This window comes from Pollicipes pollicipes, unplaced genomic scaffold, assembly GCF_011947565.3.
Source record: "Pollicipes pollicipes isolate AB1234 unplaced genomic scaffold, Ppol_2.1 Scaffold_7048;HRSCAF=8359_pilon_pilon_pilon, whole genome shotgun sequence".
Lineage (NCBI taxonomy): Eukaryota > Metazoa > Arthropoda > Thecostraca > Pollicipedomorpha > Pollicipedidae > Pollicipes > Pollicipes pollicipes.
In genome coordinates, this window is record NW_023596984.1 from 6,443 (window position 1) to 22,159 (window position 15,717).

Genomic DNA, 15,717 nt, shown 5'->3' on the forward strand with positions numbered 1-15,717 from the left:
GCCGCCCACTGCGCCGGCCGCACAGTGACCTCCGGCAGCGTCCGGCCGCCTCCAGATAGTCGCGCTTCCTACAAACAGTGGCGCGCCGCCGCGGCCCGGCCGGCAGGCTGTCCTTCGGCGGACAGCAAACCGCGATCCACGTGCGGACAGCAAACCGCAAGCCACGTGCAGACGACAACGTGACACGTGACACGGCTGGACGCTAGCACGACGCGTGCATCCGACGCAAAGGCAGCGGCAGGACCAGCGAACGCTCGTGGAACGTTGCTGCCGGCGAGGTTCTCGTCCGAAAGGCAAGATCGGGCAGATATCGCAACGCCAGAAGGCTCTTGTGAATGACGTGCTTGCCATTACCGCAAACATCCTGCCAGCTGCCAGATGTCCCATGAGAATATAGCATGTTCACACCGTTCAACTTATTCATTGAGGTAGGTTCCACGGCAACACCAACACTACGCGTGACGCGTGTAATATCTGCCTACATCGTGACCTCGTTACCAAGGGTTTTGCCTACGATCACCTATAACATTCCCACGATGAGAGCTTTATCTTCTCAGCGAGAGGATGGGGACGCCTGTTCATGCTGCACTGAAGAGAACAAAGTGATCCTATTGCGTGTTTGCAACCAGAGAGATTCGAGAGGATGTGAGCTACTGCTCCCACTTCGTCACACTTACGGGCTTCGCAATTAGTGAATTATGCCAATAATTGCGAAGTCCGTATCAGGTCCATTCATGTGACTGAATACCGAAACATAAGCATAAAGGCTCCGCGGTACGCCATGACGTTAAGTTTTGCCGATGGTGACGTTTTCTGACGTCGAGGTATTTGCTGATAGCAGACGCTGAACAGCTTCGGCGTTTCCACGACGGCAGGGATGTAGTTGACCCCTGTTTGGCCCCAGCCTTGGGCTCGAGCGCCCCAACGTTGAGAAGAAATTTTAAATTGCGATTTTTCACTACTAAGCCCCCAACTCGTTTTGTGAAACTATGCCCCTGTACGCAGGTAATTCGTGCATGAGGAACTGCCCGATGGAGCATTCTTTGATTACTCTCATCAAACGAGAGATTGACCTTGCACGAACACCTATTTTGGGGTTAACACGCGCCCGGGTAACCGGTTGGCCACCCTTCGCTCGGGTGGAGAGTCAATTTGACCCCCTGGAATCTCAGGAACTAAGAGAGTTAGTTAGAGTGAGAGAAAACTAAGTAATAAAACAGTTTGATTTTGACCTTGATCTGACCTTCAAAACTGACCTTAGGTCAATGCAATTTGTTTACCGTCGTTAGATCAGGTTAAACAATTCCCTAGAAGTTGCTTTCGCTGTAACTATGGTCTGAATTTGACCTACCATAGGTCAGCGACCTTACCAGGTGAAGCCAAATATTCTATGCCAAACGATCCACTATTCAATTACCTACAGCCATGCAAAATGTGGGGTGGCCACGCCGCACCGTTCGGAAGCCATTCCGGAAAAATCTCCGGGCGCTAACAGCGAACATTTCCACTCTTGGTGATCGCAAAAGCGAAACGGCGGTGGCAAAACTTCCATTACTACTGTGTATTGAACGACAACGAGTCGCGAAAGGTGTCACGCTTTCTCTATTCCATTAACACGTAAGCCAACACGTAACCAAGCTTCGACACTGAGCACGTTCACGCCTCTCACGGCGCTATGTAACACATGATCAGCCCAAAGATGCTACGAAGCACGAATCAATGCACTGCGGGAGGATGTGGATATGTTGATGCTGTGCTCCGTCGACCGCACCGGAAGGCAAGCCACGAGCCTGATAATGTCAGGAAGTCCTCCTCGGCCGGGGTCGCAGCAGACGCATGAGGGCAGTCCTCTGCATCGGGCGAGGCTGCACAACAGTCTTTTCGCGGGCCCATACCGTGATGCAAAACAAAGAGAACGCCGTCTCTTTTTTTTAAATGAAATCTGGAGCGCATTCATGTAGGTCGTTTTTCTTAACCGTCCCGACAGCAATGCACGCTATCGTTACAGGCGCCATGTTTTCCGGAGGTAACCTGCGCAGTTCGGGCACAAATTGTTGTTAGAGTTAGGTAGAGGTTCACTGAAAGGGAAAGCTACGTATGTAATTGTATGTCAAAACAACGTGCTAGGATACCGTTCGCATTTCCCACAGCTACGAAAGTCGACTTGGTTACATCTCAAAATTTATGACGTTTTGTTGGAGCACAGAAAGCCTGGAGACGCGGAACGCTTTGAATTTCAATTTGCAATAGTAAACAGCTCCGAACCAGTGACCTTTCGCCTCTGCGATTTATCCAAAAGGTGGACATTTCGGCAGCAACGGGTGTAAAACATTATCCTTCCCCACCCGCCAAAGTTCTACCCAGAATCGAATTTCGTGACAGCTCAAGCCCACCATCAACGACGGCAGCAAAGAACAGCGACCACGCGAACACGGTCATGGTGCTCAGATGACCGCCACCAATATAGAACAACAGCCCTGTCGTATCGTCTGTCACACACAGGCTGACTGTGTGGAGACACCGAAGCCTCGCTGGCGAACCTGTAGCTTGCTGTATCTGACGAGAGCAAGCGCCACCATCAGCTGAACTACACTACTGTTGGCGCGCGGTGAGCCAGGTTTGCGGACGGCCGTAGCTGCCTCAACAGCTGACCTTTGTCGCATCTGTTGCGCAGATTCGGTGGATGTACGGCTGTTCAAGGTGAGGTCTGACGTGTTCAAACGTCGACTTGTCTCTCAAATCATGGCGTATTGGACCCGTGGGACGCAGTATCTTATGAAGTTTGGGGGTGCAGCCTGCCCAGTCTCTGGCTAACTCCCCACCAACTACCACACTGTCGTGGTCGGTCCCTCGCCTACCAGTACGACTCAGGTCAAATCTGAAGGATGCGCCTTGGGGTTGCGTTCGTCCACCACTCACTCCTCCCTTCGACTGGTGAGACAAAGCCTCAAACTGTTGACTCAAGACATCCCCGACAGACGCTGACGCGCTTTGCCGACAGCTAGCGTGGCGTCATCTATATCGTCTCACGCGAAGGGAGACAGCGACACCTGCTCGGAATGGCTGACGTCTCAGGTCTGCAAGCCATCAGTCCACACTCACTGCGCAGTGTGCTTCCATGGGCAATGCTCATCCTGCTCTTGGGATAAAGAGCAAAACTATCTAGTGTCACGTAGCCCACTGCTGACCCGATGAAGGCGTACTGCGCGGTACTCGAACCGTCCGCCAGACCGTGGTCGGACGAAACGAGCGATGAAATGCTACTCCAGCAGGTACCCAGCGTTGTTTACGCCTCACGGCCTCATGCAGGCCCCACGCTAAGCTCCATGAGTTGCCTTGCACAAAACCGAAGAACACGAACTGAATCAGAGAGCGGAGCGGAAAAGGTTTTGTGCGACGAAATAAGCAATGGAAGCACTAACATTGTGTACACAGCAAAGTGAACGGGCAAAATTTGGCGTGGAGATCGCCCACGGCTTTGATGAACTGTTCTTCTTAGCGAATGCTGATGGAATGGTTTTCTTAGTATCAGACAACGTTCCCGCAAGACATCTTCCCCCACGAAATGTGACATAAGAAAATCACTCAAGATGATGTCGCTAATCGTGCGTTATCACCGAAGGACGATCCAGAGCCCGCGCGAATAAACTCCAGACTTGCAATCAGTGTTTAGCAGTACCGCAGATCTGATTCGCGGCGCGGTCGGCCCCTTTGATCCGGCAGACGCCCAGCTAATCACCGGGGCGAGCATCAGCCGAGCTGCGACGCAACCTAGATATCGCGCGGCTCTTTTCATCAACACTCGGAGGCCTTGCGGGCTGCACTAGGCGCGCGGATGATGCGTTCACCGATGGAATCGAAAGCGTTTGCGATAGCTCGAAGTATGCCGCCAGTGAAAAGAGATAAGCAAAATTACTTTTGCGCAAAACATTTAAGTGGCACCACGCAGATGACAGCGTCCGACATGTTCAGTTATCGTCAAAACTATGCGTTTCGTTTAGCCAGGCCGGGCTGGGGCGGGTGTGGCTCGAGGAGTGGCGCCAGCGGACCGTGCGCCCGTCTACCATAGCGCGTCGCCCCCTCCTGGGCGGGTGCGTGGGAGTCGTCCCAACGGCGTGCAGTGATGGTCATATGTGTGGGTTGTTAGTGGCCACCGTTTTGTTTTCTTCTACAGAGGAAAAGGGCGATTAGCGTGGAGTTTCTGCTTTCTGCAGTGTGTCTTACGCATCAATGTCATATTCGAAATATGAAATGACCGAAGAAATTATTATGAGCATAGCGAATTCAGGTTTGTTTGACAGCACTGGCGTTTACCACCAAATACCTATAAAGGATATAAGTGCTATGCTATGTAACATGCTACGTAATATGCCACATAATATAATATGCAAATATAATAACATGCTAATAAATATGCCATATGTGCTATGTAAACGTCAGTAGAAGTTCATACTTTTTCTCCTTTTAGCCCTCACGGCCACCCTCATTTTACCAATGCAACAGCACACGAAGGGTAAACCAGGCGTTAGTCAAAGACCTGCGGTTATCGTCGAGAACGGGAGCTGACCCCGGCGACGAACCACCCAGGTAGGGCGAGTACCGGCGAGAACGGGAGCTGACCCCGGCAACGAGCCACCCAGGTAGGGCGAGTACCGGCGAGAACGGGAGCTGACCCCGGCGACGAGGCACCCTGGTAGGGCGTGTACCGGCGAGAACGGGAGCTGACCCCGGTGATGAGTCAGCCAGGTAGGGCGAGTACCGGCGAGAACGGGAGCTGACCCCGGCGACGAACCACCCAGGTAGGGCGAAGTACCGGCGAGAAGGGGAGCTGAACCCGGTGACGCTTCGCTACTGGATGGCCCTCGGAACATACAGCATCCTCCCACCCAGGCCAGAGCCGGGGCTGACCCCGGCACCCCGGCCAGCGCCCGCCCACCCGCGCTATTAATAGCGGCAGGTGCTGTTTGAGTCAGAGAGGCGTGGCTGGAGGCGGGCTGGAGCTGGAACGCTCACTGCGTGTGCCGCCAGCCCCGTGAGCGCCCCGGAGTCACCCAACAGGTGAGACACATGGACGAGTCAGGCCGGGGGGTGGCGGGGACCTCAGGCGGGACTGAGCGGGACTCGCGCCTGACAGCATCAGTGCCGCCCGGGCAGGGACAGGGCAGTGGCGACCACATCGGGCTCTTACTGTGGGGGAGGGGTGCATGCATGTGGTGGTCTCCGTTTCTGACAGATACCGGACAGCGGCGGAACGTCACAGTTCTGCAGCTTTCAGTACGGCTTTACATTTCGTGCCGGGAAAGTTGATATCGGTTAACACACTGATCGTTGACAGACAAATAAGCGTCATCATCCGCATCACCAGGGCAACGCAGATGTGAGAACCGCAAATCCCCGTTAATGGCACCGAGGTGAGGGTGCCGTTATTATTGAAAATCTTACGAATGGGGCAAGTGGGCAAGTGAAAAAATGAGGCAAACAAATGGGGCAAGGGAGCGCGACAAACATAAGTCATACTCCTTGAAGCTGGTATGGCGCGAAGGCGGTAAGAAGTGCCACGCTTTGCCTTAAGTCAAACAAAGTCAGCAGCCAGACATGTGACACAACGTTTGAAAAGACCAGTGGCTAGGGCGTATGCAGGATTGTCCTGCGAGGGGAGCACAATGCCTGATGGACAAAGTTTAATCCCAAAGTTTGATGGCAAAAGCGCGGTACGCACGGGACAAAAATTTTCCACAGGGCGTGCCAAATGATATTCACAAGCTGAAAAGCGCAGATACACCCCCCCCCCCCCACCATATAAGCGTCTTACATATGCCCTTGGTCAGCTGCGATTAGGCTCGCCGAAATGGCCATCTGTGATGAAGGGCAGTGCGTAACTTGAACTGAGTTCCGACAATCAGAGGAGCCCGCCGGCTCGCTGAAGGCACTGCCAGGCGCGTGCGTGCAGCAGCGTCCGACGATGACGAGGATACGTGGAGTAGCCAATCAGCGTGTCGCGTACCGGAACCGGAGCTATTTCTGGCGGCCGGCCCGCAGTAGCTGGTGGGTGGTGGCAAACGATCTATCAGTGGGGAGTACAGGGACACGAGACCCCATTTTTTCAGTGTGATCACATTTTATTGATTCTCGAACATCCGAAACGTTTGCATTTCTACTTGTTTTGCATTCGAACAACCACACAATGGCACGCACACCGTACACGAGACCCCAACGTACGTCCACGAGGCATTCTAGAACAGCATGTGGAGCAGTGAAAGCATGACTGATGCTTCCTTTCATCGCTCCAACTTAGGATGGCGGGCAAAGGCTACCCAAGCGTAATCTGCCGTCCATAGGGCTACCCAAGCGTAATCTGCCGTTCATAGGGCGCACACCACGGCACGAAAAGAAGGCTAGCACGCTCTGAAGGGAGCAATCGACATCACTCGGAGGACGTTACTCTTCCATCTCTTTCGATAATAAAAGCAGGCAAAGTTATCAGACAATTTTTGATTTGACAATCTCCACGTAAAACCAATGAGCGATGCTCCATTTTCCAGAACGTGCGTGTGCGTAAACCGAGCAGATATGAAGCAAGCACCGCACGGTAGAACGATTGCATATGGTATGTGTTTAAGCATTGTTTCCGTTGCAGAAATGAGGCACAATGAAGCACACCGTGTGAGAAGTATGGTCGACTTAAGCATATGTGCGGCAACGAACGAGTAAACCAATTAAATTAAGGCACGAACGTTGAAATAATCCACAACTGCACTGATCAACCAGATACAAGATGCACTAACACATGCTTTCGTGTATATACGTAATTCGATTCGAGTAAGGAAGGAAAAACAAAATGCATAGGGGCAAAGATAATGGGGAATCTTCTTCGGCCACTGAAAGCCTAATCGTCTTCTGCTTGAGACACTAGTATTCTGCCGAGAGATCAAAGACCCCTAACTAAAAGATCTGTTCTGAAAACGGGAACAAATTGTATTGTATTCGGCTAGTCATGGATTCATGTGATTGCTTTTTTAACATGATGGCTTCCTTAAGCTTATATATATATATATATATATATATATATATATTTAAGCTAAACGAAATATAATGAATATTATATCTAAATGAACTGAAAGTATATCAACAAAAATAGCAATGTTTTATACATAAGTGACGGCTCAGATGCGATTATGTAGTACATGTAAGACGGTGCGTCTCGTGTAGTTGGGCTTCTGAATGCTGGTAAGTTAGGACTTCAAACAGCAGCGAGGTTTTCAAGCGAGTGGTGTCAGATTTTATCATGCATACTTTATTTAACATTGAAGCAGGCACGCCGAAAAAGTTATGCTCGTAGCATTGAAGAAACAGCTTTCAAATTTCAAATGAAGCACTTAAAAGGCAGATAACGCACTGGAAACCTCATTGCACAATAGCAAGCATGACCAGATACCTTTGCAATGCTGTAGGTTTCATATATTTCAATTGTTGCTTTAACGGCGTTCACCCAGGACTCCTCGATACATTGAAAGCCAGGAATTTCACACACACACACATACACGCACACATGCCGTTTGGTTCGTCAGTAGAGCCAGCTCTGGCCCTGCTTATAGCTCAATAAGCCGCGGTTGCCACAAAGTGGAACATCCCGGTTTTTGGGGTATTCCTCTGATTTCAGCCGATCAGCTGGTGTGCCAAGTCTATTTGGAAGCTTGATGTCCCAACAAGCACGTTAATGCCAAGATCCACACACCCAAAGGTACATCGTAAACACTAAGCGGGCCGTTGTGAACTCCCACTTGCTATCGCTGATTATGCGTTCGCCTTGATGATCCCACTCCCTAACTCTACTGCATTACCTGACAACAGCCGAATTAAGTGAATAAGTGCACTATCACAACTAAGCTAAATTCAACCATGGCACAGGCAACACCGGTCATCGGGGGACACGAGTGGTGAAGAATTTCTGTGATGCGTTGAGGGGGGGGGGGGTGGGGGAATCGCCCATAGTGGGAGTTCAGTTCTGCTCTAGCCATTGGCTACACCAGAAGAAATAATAATCAACGAAAAATGAAGCCTTTTCACCGATGCCACCTGATCATGATCCAAAACCAAGGCACTGCCAACGATGACGAAACCTGTCGGCCCCCGGACGCCAGGAACTCATGCCAGGTTCATGACGCAGCGTCCGATCCGTCGGATATCGGCCCCAGTATGTTCCAACCAGGAGTGCCGGCCTCTGCTCCGCTTCGCTCAGCATCTGGTGTGCCATACAGTATACCAGGCTTCTGAGTACGGCTGTAATGAAAATCAGACATCTCAATGAATTTGTAAACAGTCCCAAGCATTAAAGCACATGAGTGCTTACAATCCTACTCAGCTTCAAATACCGAAGCTCAACAGCCGGTTGACATGATTTCGCTTATTGTTTCTCACCTTACCGCTGGCTATCCATTTTACAATTAGCAGTTGCGGCAACACGAAACACAGAAAGTTTACCTTGAATCATCCAGTTCCACCACCAGATTCCAGCACCACCTCACGGTACTATGGAGGCTAATCCGCCCTTGTCATCAACGTCAAAATCGCACAAATGAAATGCACGTCCGAACTACTTTCTAAGCGTACGAACTGTTGTTTCCAAGCGTTCAAAGGCACTCCTTTCAGACGCGTTATCTTTTTGTTCGTCTGCCCGTTCGCCACCGCTTTGAGTCAGCCACGGGGCTGACGTCGCGCGGCCTAAGGAGACAGCAACGCCGGGTGTCGATGTTAAGATTTGTTAAGCTGTTAAGCTGTTGTTAAGATTTGCGCGCACGTTCAAAACATGCTACATAGTTTTTTTCTGAGAAATCGATTCTGACTGAACACAAAACATGAGTAAACGAACATGGGTTAGCCATGTTAATGCAAATTTTGGGCCATCATTTCGGTCTGCAATCTACGTTCAGGAGGTTCTCAATGTCTATGCAGAATACAACTAAAGGTACATATCAGTATTTGACGAGCGCTTTCGTTCGACGTTGTTGTCAGGAAAAAGTTGCATCACTATTTTTTGTTAAGAAACGCCTGTAAAACCATCACGCTGAAGCTCATGGCGTAACACTGCAGCGTCCTCGACATACCTGAACGATGACGCGCTGCTGTCGTCCGCAGCAATTGCAGCCGAAGATGGCGCCCGTGTCCGTCCAGCAGTTTGAGAAAGCCGTGGAGGGGCTGAAGAAAATGGCGAAGGAGCAACCGGCCGATGTCGTGCCCATGCCTGCCGGGGAGAAGAAAGAGAAGTAAGCCTGATATATTCCACAACAACAAATCAAATTTATACCACATGTTTTCGAGAACTCAATCTGAAAATGCTCTCATAGGAAATTATAAGGCCCTAAAAACAGATGTTCATGTACCTCTCTCAACAACAGTCAACGAGTTATGACCTGGGGCATTTTCGAGAGATCACCTTATAGACCCGTCGTTGGTGCTACATAATTTGCAGCAAAATGATTCATACCGCTCTATATATATATATATATATATATATATATATATATATATATATATATATATATATATATGTCTAAAACAGCAATATTGTACAATTTTTTCGATCACAAGAATTCCGAAATAACAAAGAAACAACGTTTATGGTCCAAGGTCAGAGACATGTTTGCGTAACTGCTTAAAAATGCTTTACCTTTGTAATTCGCTCTGTAATCACAACAGAAGCGCGGTAGTAAATGAAACCTTTGAACCAACTGATCGCTTCATGATTAACCTACAGCTGAGTCAGGCATTGTTATCCATCTCTTTAGAATGATATGACTTGTTGGGTTAGGCAAAATGCAGTTCAGAGTTTGGCATATTTGTCCCATGATTATTAATGTATTTCTGATCATGCAAAACACTAGGCCACCATGGCGCACGTGCTGCTAAAACCTGCTTATAATAAAACTTCGGATAGCTGAGGCTCTGTATTAAACAGTACCTGATTGGGCGCAAGGCGGTGTAACTCAATATTACAGCCACCCACTGTGTCAATGCGGCGTGCTCTAAACAAACGGACTATGAAGACTGGTGATGTGTTTCAGCCCCCTCGGCCCCACACATCGCTCATGTTTGTGTCTAAGTGAAGACTAGATCACCGCCGATCTCTGGCGTGGGATCATCCTGCTCCGCTTTGATGAAACTTTGACCTCCCGTCCATAGTCAGTGGCCAGTTCACGGACGGGTGTAGCTCTTAGGTTCCTGGCGATAATCTGTGGAACTGCTTTGTATTCTTTACTGAGAACCCATGAATGAGAACTATATGGAGAACCGACCGCTGAGCTCGTTTGTCATCTCAGTCAGCTTTGCTCTGTGGAGCATTAAAGGACGTGTCACACCTTTTTTGCACCTTTCAGGCATAGCCAGCTCAGAAGGGTCCGATTTGATCGATGATACCAGTTTTCTCGAGAGCCGGTCAAACAGCCCATAATTTTTATTTAAAGTAACTATGGCGACAAGAGAAATCTCATTGGACTTTGGAAATTAGATCGATGGACTTTGGGATTTGGAAAGATTGGACATTGGAAATCTCAAGAAATTTCCTCATCAGTATGAAAGTAAAAACTCTTATTTCCTTGACTTTTTCAGCCTGTGTGTTATGTGACATCCTTAGCACACCAAGAGCCAAAACCCAATTGCAAGAAGTGATATTAGAGCTTGAACCCTCTGTTGAGGGAAACATATGTACAGATATGAAACCATTCTAACGCTGATTCGACGAAACGTTGCGCTATGGCCTTGATTTCTCCGCTATGACGTTTTGTATAGTGGCTCTGTTGGGAGGGCACTTTGACTTTGGGAAGCATTGTTTACGTGGATGCTTGCGTCGTGAAGGTGTCGTTTACATGGCAGGTGTACACCAGCGGCAAATTAGCTGGTTTAGCGACGCAAATGTTTCACGAATGCGCTGCTCGCTAAATGCTTGCGCTGCGCACTGTGATGATTACAAACGTTCATATCTGCTGGCAAAATTCGTACCTAATCAACACTCACATGTAACACATGCCCACCACTGCAATCATGGTGAAAATAAGTATCATCGAATCTAAAACGAGACATTTGGCCACACTTCGCCTCAAAATATTTTCATGCTGAGCACATCACCTTACCTAATATTGAACTCATTCACAACTCGCTCTGACCATTATTATCATTACATCCTTAACTCGCTCTTGCATTCATGGTAATACAAAATACCAGTCCTGGTCTGAAATGTTGACCACGTAATTCGTACTAAAAAATAAATAAGTTAACTTGCGCATTATGTCCTATTAGTCATTTAGTTGCGCTCCGCGGTGCTATTTATTTTGATGATGAATCTTGAGAGTTGACCAGGTCATATTTTTTTTAATTTGTTCCGTAGGTGGAACACTCTTTACATTCAAAGGGAATCTTTAAGGGAATCAAAAATTCCTTTAAGGGAATTCCTTCCCTTAAAGGAATTCAATTGGAATTTCTTCCCTTAAAGGAATTCCTTCCCTTAAAGGAATTTTTGAATTCCCTTAAAGGAATTCAAAAATTCCTTTAAGGGAATCAAAAAAAACAAAGGGAATCTTTACATTTGAAAACATTGAGGCAAGCATCGGATATGATGAAATCTCACTTATAACTAAAAGCTGAAAGCTCACTTATAACTACTGATATACTTTTAAGTGGAAAAGACTGCTGTAGACAGCACGATTTCTCTGTCAAGTGAATGTGCTCCTGCTCAATACGTTATCATTTGACTACGCCATCGGCTCGCGCGGCTGGAGAGGCGATAAGAGACATCCGTTGATCTGTTTGAGATCCAGGACACCACGTAAGGACTTTACTGGCACATTTTTCGCCACATCGCGATGGCATCAGTGGCCCAGCACACCGCCCCACGCATCAGATGTGTTTAAAGCGGCCGCTCTACCACCAAATCCTGACGTCAAAGGCGATGCCTTGCTCCTTTAAAAAATACCTCTTGAGCGTTATCAATTTTGCACTGTTCCGTAGGGAAAGGTAACTGAGGCAAGAAGTGAGCTTAGTAATCAGTTCGTCGGGGCAGTCACGGTAAAGGAATCAAAACAGTTCTAAGCGCTCCAGTCTGGAAACTACCAGGGAAAGTACCAGGAACGGTAGGTCAAAGCCCATCAAAGTGAAATGGGATAACTCTACGTCAGAGAGAGGGAGGCGGTGGCCGAGTCTTCATCTAATGCTTAGACCCGAACATGAATTATTTGCTGCCGACGGGTTTGTCTAACAGCCATTGAAGCATATTCAGTTAAGGTGATTGTCAAAAGGACGCTTTTGCCTCCCTCGAACTGACACTTAATTGACACAGTGGGTGATTATAATATTAAGTTACACTGCCCTGTATGAAATTCATTACTGATTAGATCAAGGGCTCTACGATCCTAAGCTTTGGTATGCGTCAATTTAGAACCGCATGCGTCACGGTAACCTCTGTTTTGTACGCTCAGAAATCTAGCAGCGACAGTGGCAGCATGGCAGACCGAACTTGACCTCGTTTTTGAGGTCTACAGAAGTAGAGCATGTAATTCGACTCACTGTAAAGTAAGCATGAAGTAATCAGTTGGTTTTATTGTGTGTATCGTACTCTGATGGTGATAACGGACGCAATTTAAAAAATCACGCATTCATATGCATTTCATTGCTTACATTACCTTCAATTCGATCTTGCATTGCAAACATTGTGGCATTCCCGATATCTCCCTCCGTCTCAAAAATATTCGGAATTACTTTTCCCAGCGTCACCCACGTAAATTTCGGACGCTCAAAGAGCATTTATATGACGAGCCCATTTTTATTTCTTCTGTCGCCATATGATGTACCAAAGTTGATTGAACGAAAGCCATACGCACAACTTTTGACATGCCCAATGTCACGATAGGTGACGAAAGAAGTCAAGAGGTCAAAAAGTAGCAGGCTAAAAATTTGAATTTGGAAAAGTTTCCACGCATCATGGCGAGTTTACCGATATGTAAGCAGTTTCTATAGCCTGGTGCAAGTCTGCCAATCCGGATCAGTGGGATGCTCGTCACGATCCGGCAAAGATAGGCCCGCAGCCTGACCGCTCTAAAATTTCTGATGCTATAACTAGATAGCAGTTACTCGGAAACGTATTTGATTGATACAAACGTCTTTAAAGCCTAAGACTACCACACGATTTCATTTTAGGGGTTTTGAAGACAATGAAGGTATAATACCTGGTGGGTTGTCCATGGAGTCTTCGTTATGTACCATTAGGCCTGGCGAAACACGAACATAAACTACACTGTAACTATTACCACGACCAATGCCTGATCATTGCTTGAATCACAATCACAAAACCAGGTTGCCACCGTGGATATTCGCTGCCATAGTGGTTGCGCGAGCCGTTAAGCCACACCGAACGCGTGCTATAACCGTCTTTAACACTTTGACATGCTTGAATATCTTGGATGGTCTTGTCTCTGTTATCCTCATGCAAAACAATGACAACGCAATCATACGTTTCCAACTGCTAGCGTTATTCTGCGTGGGTTTCAAGACTTGAACGGATGTGATCCTTACCATCAACGATCTTATGCACCACCGACCACACGCATCAGGCGTTCTGGCTCGTGCTTTTAGTTTTGTAGGAATGCATAGAAGCATGCTACGCTTTTTTGCCTTGGTTGACTTTTGCAACGGGCGAGATAATTGATGCATTTTGTATCTTCATCAACATATGAGAAGTTAAAACTTATCGGTCACTTGCCTTAAGGTTTTAAGCTTGGCTGATTCAGTGCAAAATCATCCGCTCACGCATTCAGTTCCTCAGCAAAAAAAAACAGACAGCGTATGAGAACCCACATACCTAGGTGCAAATTACCGATATGAACTGATCCAGCGGACCAAGGAGGACGTTGGATGGGACTCAGCATGCATTGGGACAGCGTCTGTCCAACGTGCACCACGGCTAGTTTGATTGCTTGTTTTGTCATATTCAAACAAGCAAGAATCTAAAGACGTAGACATACGGGCGTAGCCGGACCACACGGAAACTAACCACGAGGTACGCACAAGCCCCGTGCCATCTCCCGTAGAAATATTGATACCAAGAATGTGCGCAAATTTGAGTGCATTTACCTTGGGATATCTGATTCGGGCAATATCGGTTCACTATGCAAAGCATTTTCAACATATTGTGAGCTAAATTGTCAGATCTCTCAGAGTGTCTGGGAAAAATGTCAAACCTTCATTTTGCTCGCCCTGCGCAAACCGCGCCAGAAAGATTGGAGACATCCAATCTTGAAGCTATGTTTAACCTCATCGATCAAGACATCGCACATGTTTACTTTTCTTGGTTGACAACGTCATAACTGATGCACTTGTGCATGGGTCACTCAAGCTGGCCGACAGCGGCTGCTAGAAGTCATTATGATCATCGCGCGACTGACTGACTTCTACAGCATATCCTGCTACAAAGCATAGCGCGATAGAAAAGTGAATGTCACCGCTGAATTGGCATTGCACCACGCTAAATGTCTGGTGAATAGAAAGCTGACTTTTCAACAACAAAAACAGTTTTCGCACATACTTGGTTGATACAGCACGGCGGAACAGAGGCTAGTGATCCATTACAATGCACCGCTGAGGACAATTACCGCGTCAGCAGGCCAAGACGTGCATTGAGCACGTCCTGCCACCTATACTGCACACAGCGACATCTGCTCCACAGGAAGGGCCTATTCGGTGTGAAGCACGCCCACACAGAGCTCCTCGAGCTGTGCAATATGATCTACGACGAGGGCTTCAAGTACTCCGACGGCACCGTCGCCATCCCCTTCGGCATCCTCTTCAAGGTGAGGGAACCAACATTGAGGGTGACGGACATCCAGAGCGCACGTCGGGCCCAGGCAACTATAAATGTACAGCACATCCACCTTGACTGTCGTTTCGTCACCGACGTGTGCAACTGGCCAACGGAAATAAGAATCTCGTCCAGATCAGATAGCACGAGAGCGAAACAACCTATCGGCTCAAGCCCCATCAACATACTTTCCGCAGGTCATGCATCGCCCCATTGAGTCAGGACTGACCGCTTCAAGCACACACTTCGTTCCAGGCAGTTAAGCACGCGTGAATGGTGCGGTTGAAACAAGGAACATGAGCTGCGTATCGCCTCGGCAGCCTTACCTCGCCAAAGCAGCACAAAATCAGACGCCTTGGCAGCGCTCCACGCGTCGACCTTTTCAGCACACTTGTCACGTAAACAACCGAGGTTATTCAAGTCCCTTCGCGCCTCCCAGGTCATAACACCCATTCGTAAAACCTCGCTACAAACAGTGCTTCATCGCACAGACGTTCAGTCGCTGCCGGTTCCCGGCGCGGCCGCCGGCTCCCCGGCCGCGCCACCGTCGCCGGCGCGCCGCTGCTCCCGCTGGCGGCGCAACTCGGCGTTCAATGCGCGCATATCATCCGTGCGGAACACGTCCCTTGTAGAGTCGAAGAACTCCTGCAGGTCGCAGCCCTGCGCCGCCTCGTACTCGTCCGCCTGCAGTACCATGTCCAGCTTGTCCAGGTCGTGGACGAAGCACGCCTCGCGCGTCGCGTGCGCCTCGTACTCGAGGAAGAGCGCCATGATCTCGCACGCGGCCGCCTCGTCGACATGCGCCACTATGCCTCGAGCGCGGCGAGCTCGCGCGCGTGCTTGTCGTCGGCGGAGACGCCGCAGTGGGGCGTCAA

General features: G+C 48.7%; 2 protein-coding genes across 2 annotated transcripts; one reads left to right on the plus strand and one right to left on the minus strand.

The window, feature by feature from the left end:
• The first annotated feature begins 4,974 nt into the window (after positions 1–4,974).
• Positions 4,975–15,182, plus strand: LOC119108909 (uncharacterized). Its single transcript, XM_037232454.1, has 3 exons — positions 4,975–5,058; positions 9,136–9,263; positions 14,711–15,182. The coding sequence occupies exons 2-3, from the start codon at positions 9,151–9,153 to the stop codon at positions 15,057–15,059; spliced, it is 462 nt and encodes a 153-aa protein (XP_037088349.1). The 5' UTR covers positions 4,975–5,058; positions 9,136–9,150; the 3' UTR covers positions 15,060–15,182.
• Positions 15,183–15,191: 9 nt separating this feature from the next.
• Positions 15,192–15,643, minus strand: LOC119108910 (uncharacterized). Its single transcript, XM_037232455.1, has one exon. The coding sequence runs from the start codon at positions 15,611–15,613 to the stop codon at positions 15,338–15,340; it is 276 nt and encodes a 91-aa protein (XP_037088350.1). The 5' UTR covers positions 15,614–15,643; the 3' UTR covers positions 15,192–15,337.
• Positions 15,644–15,717: the final 74 nt, after the last annotated feature.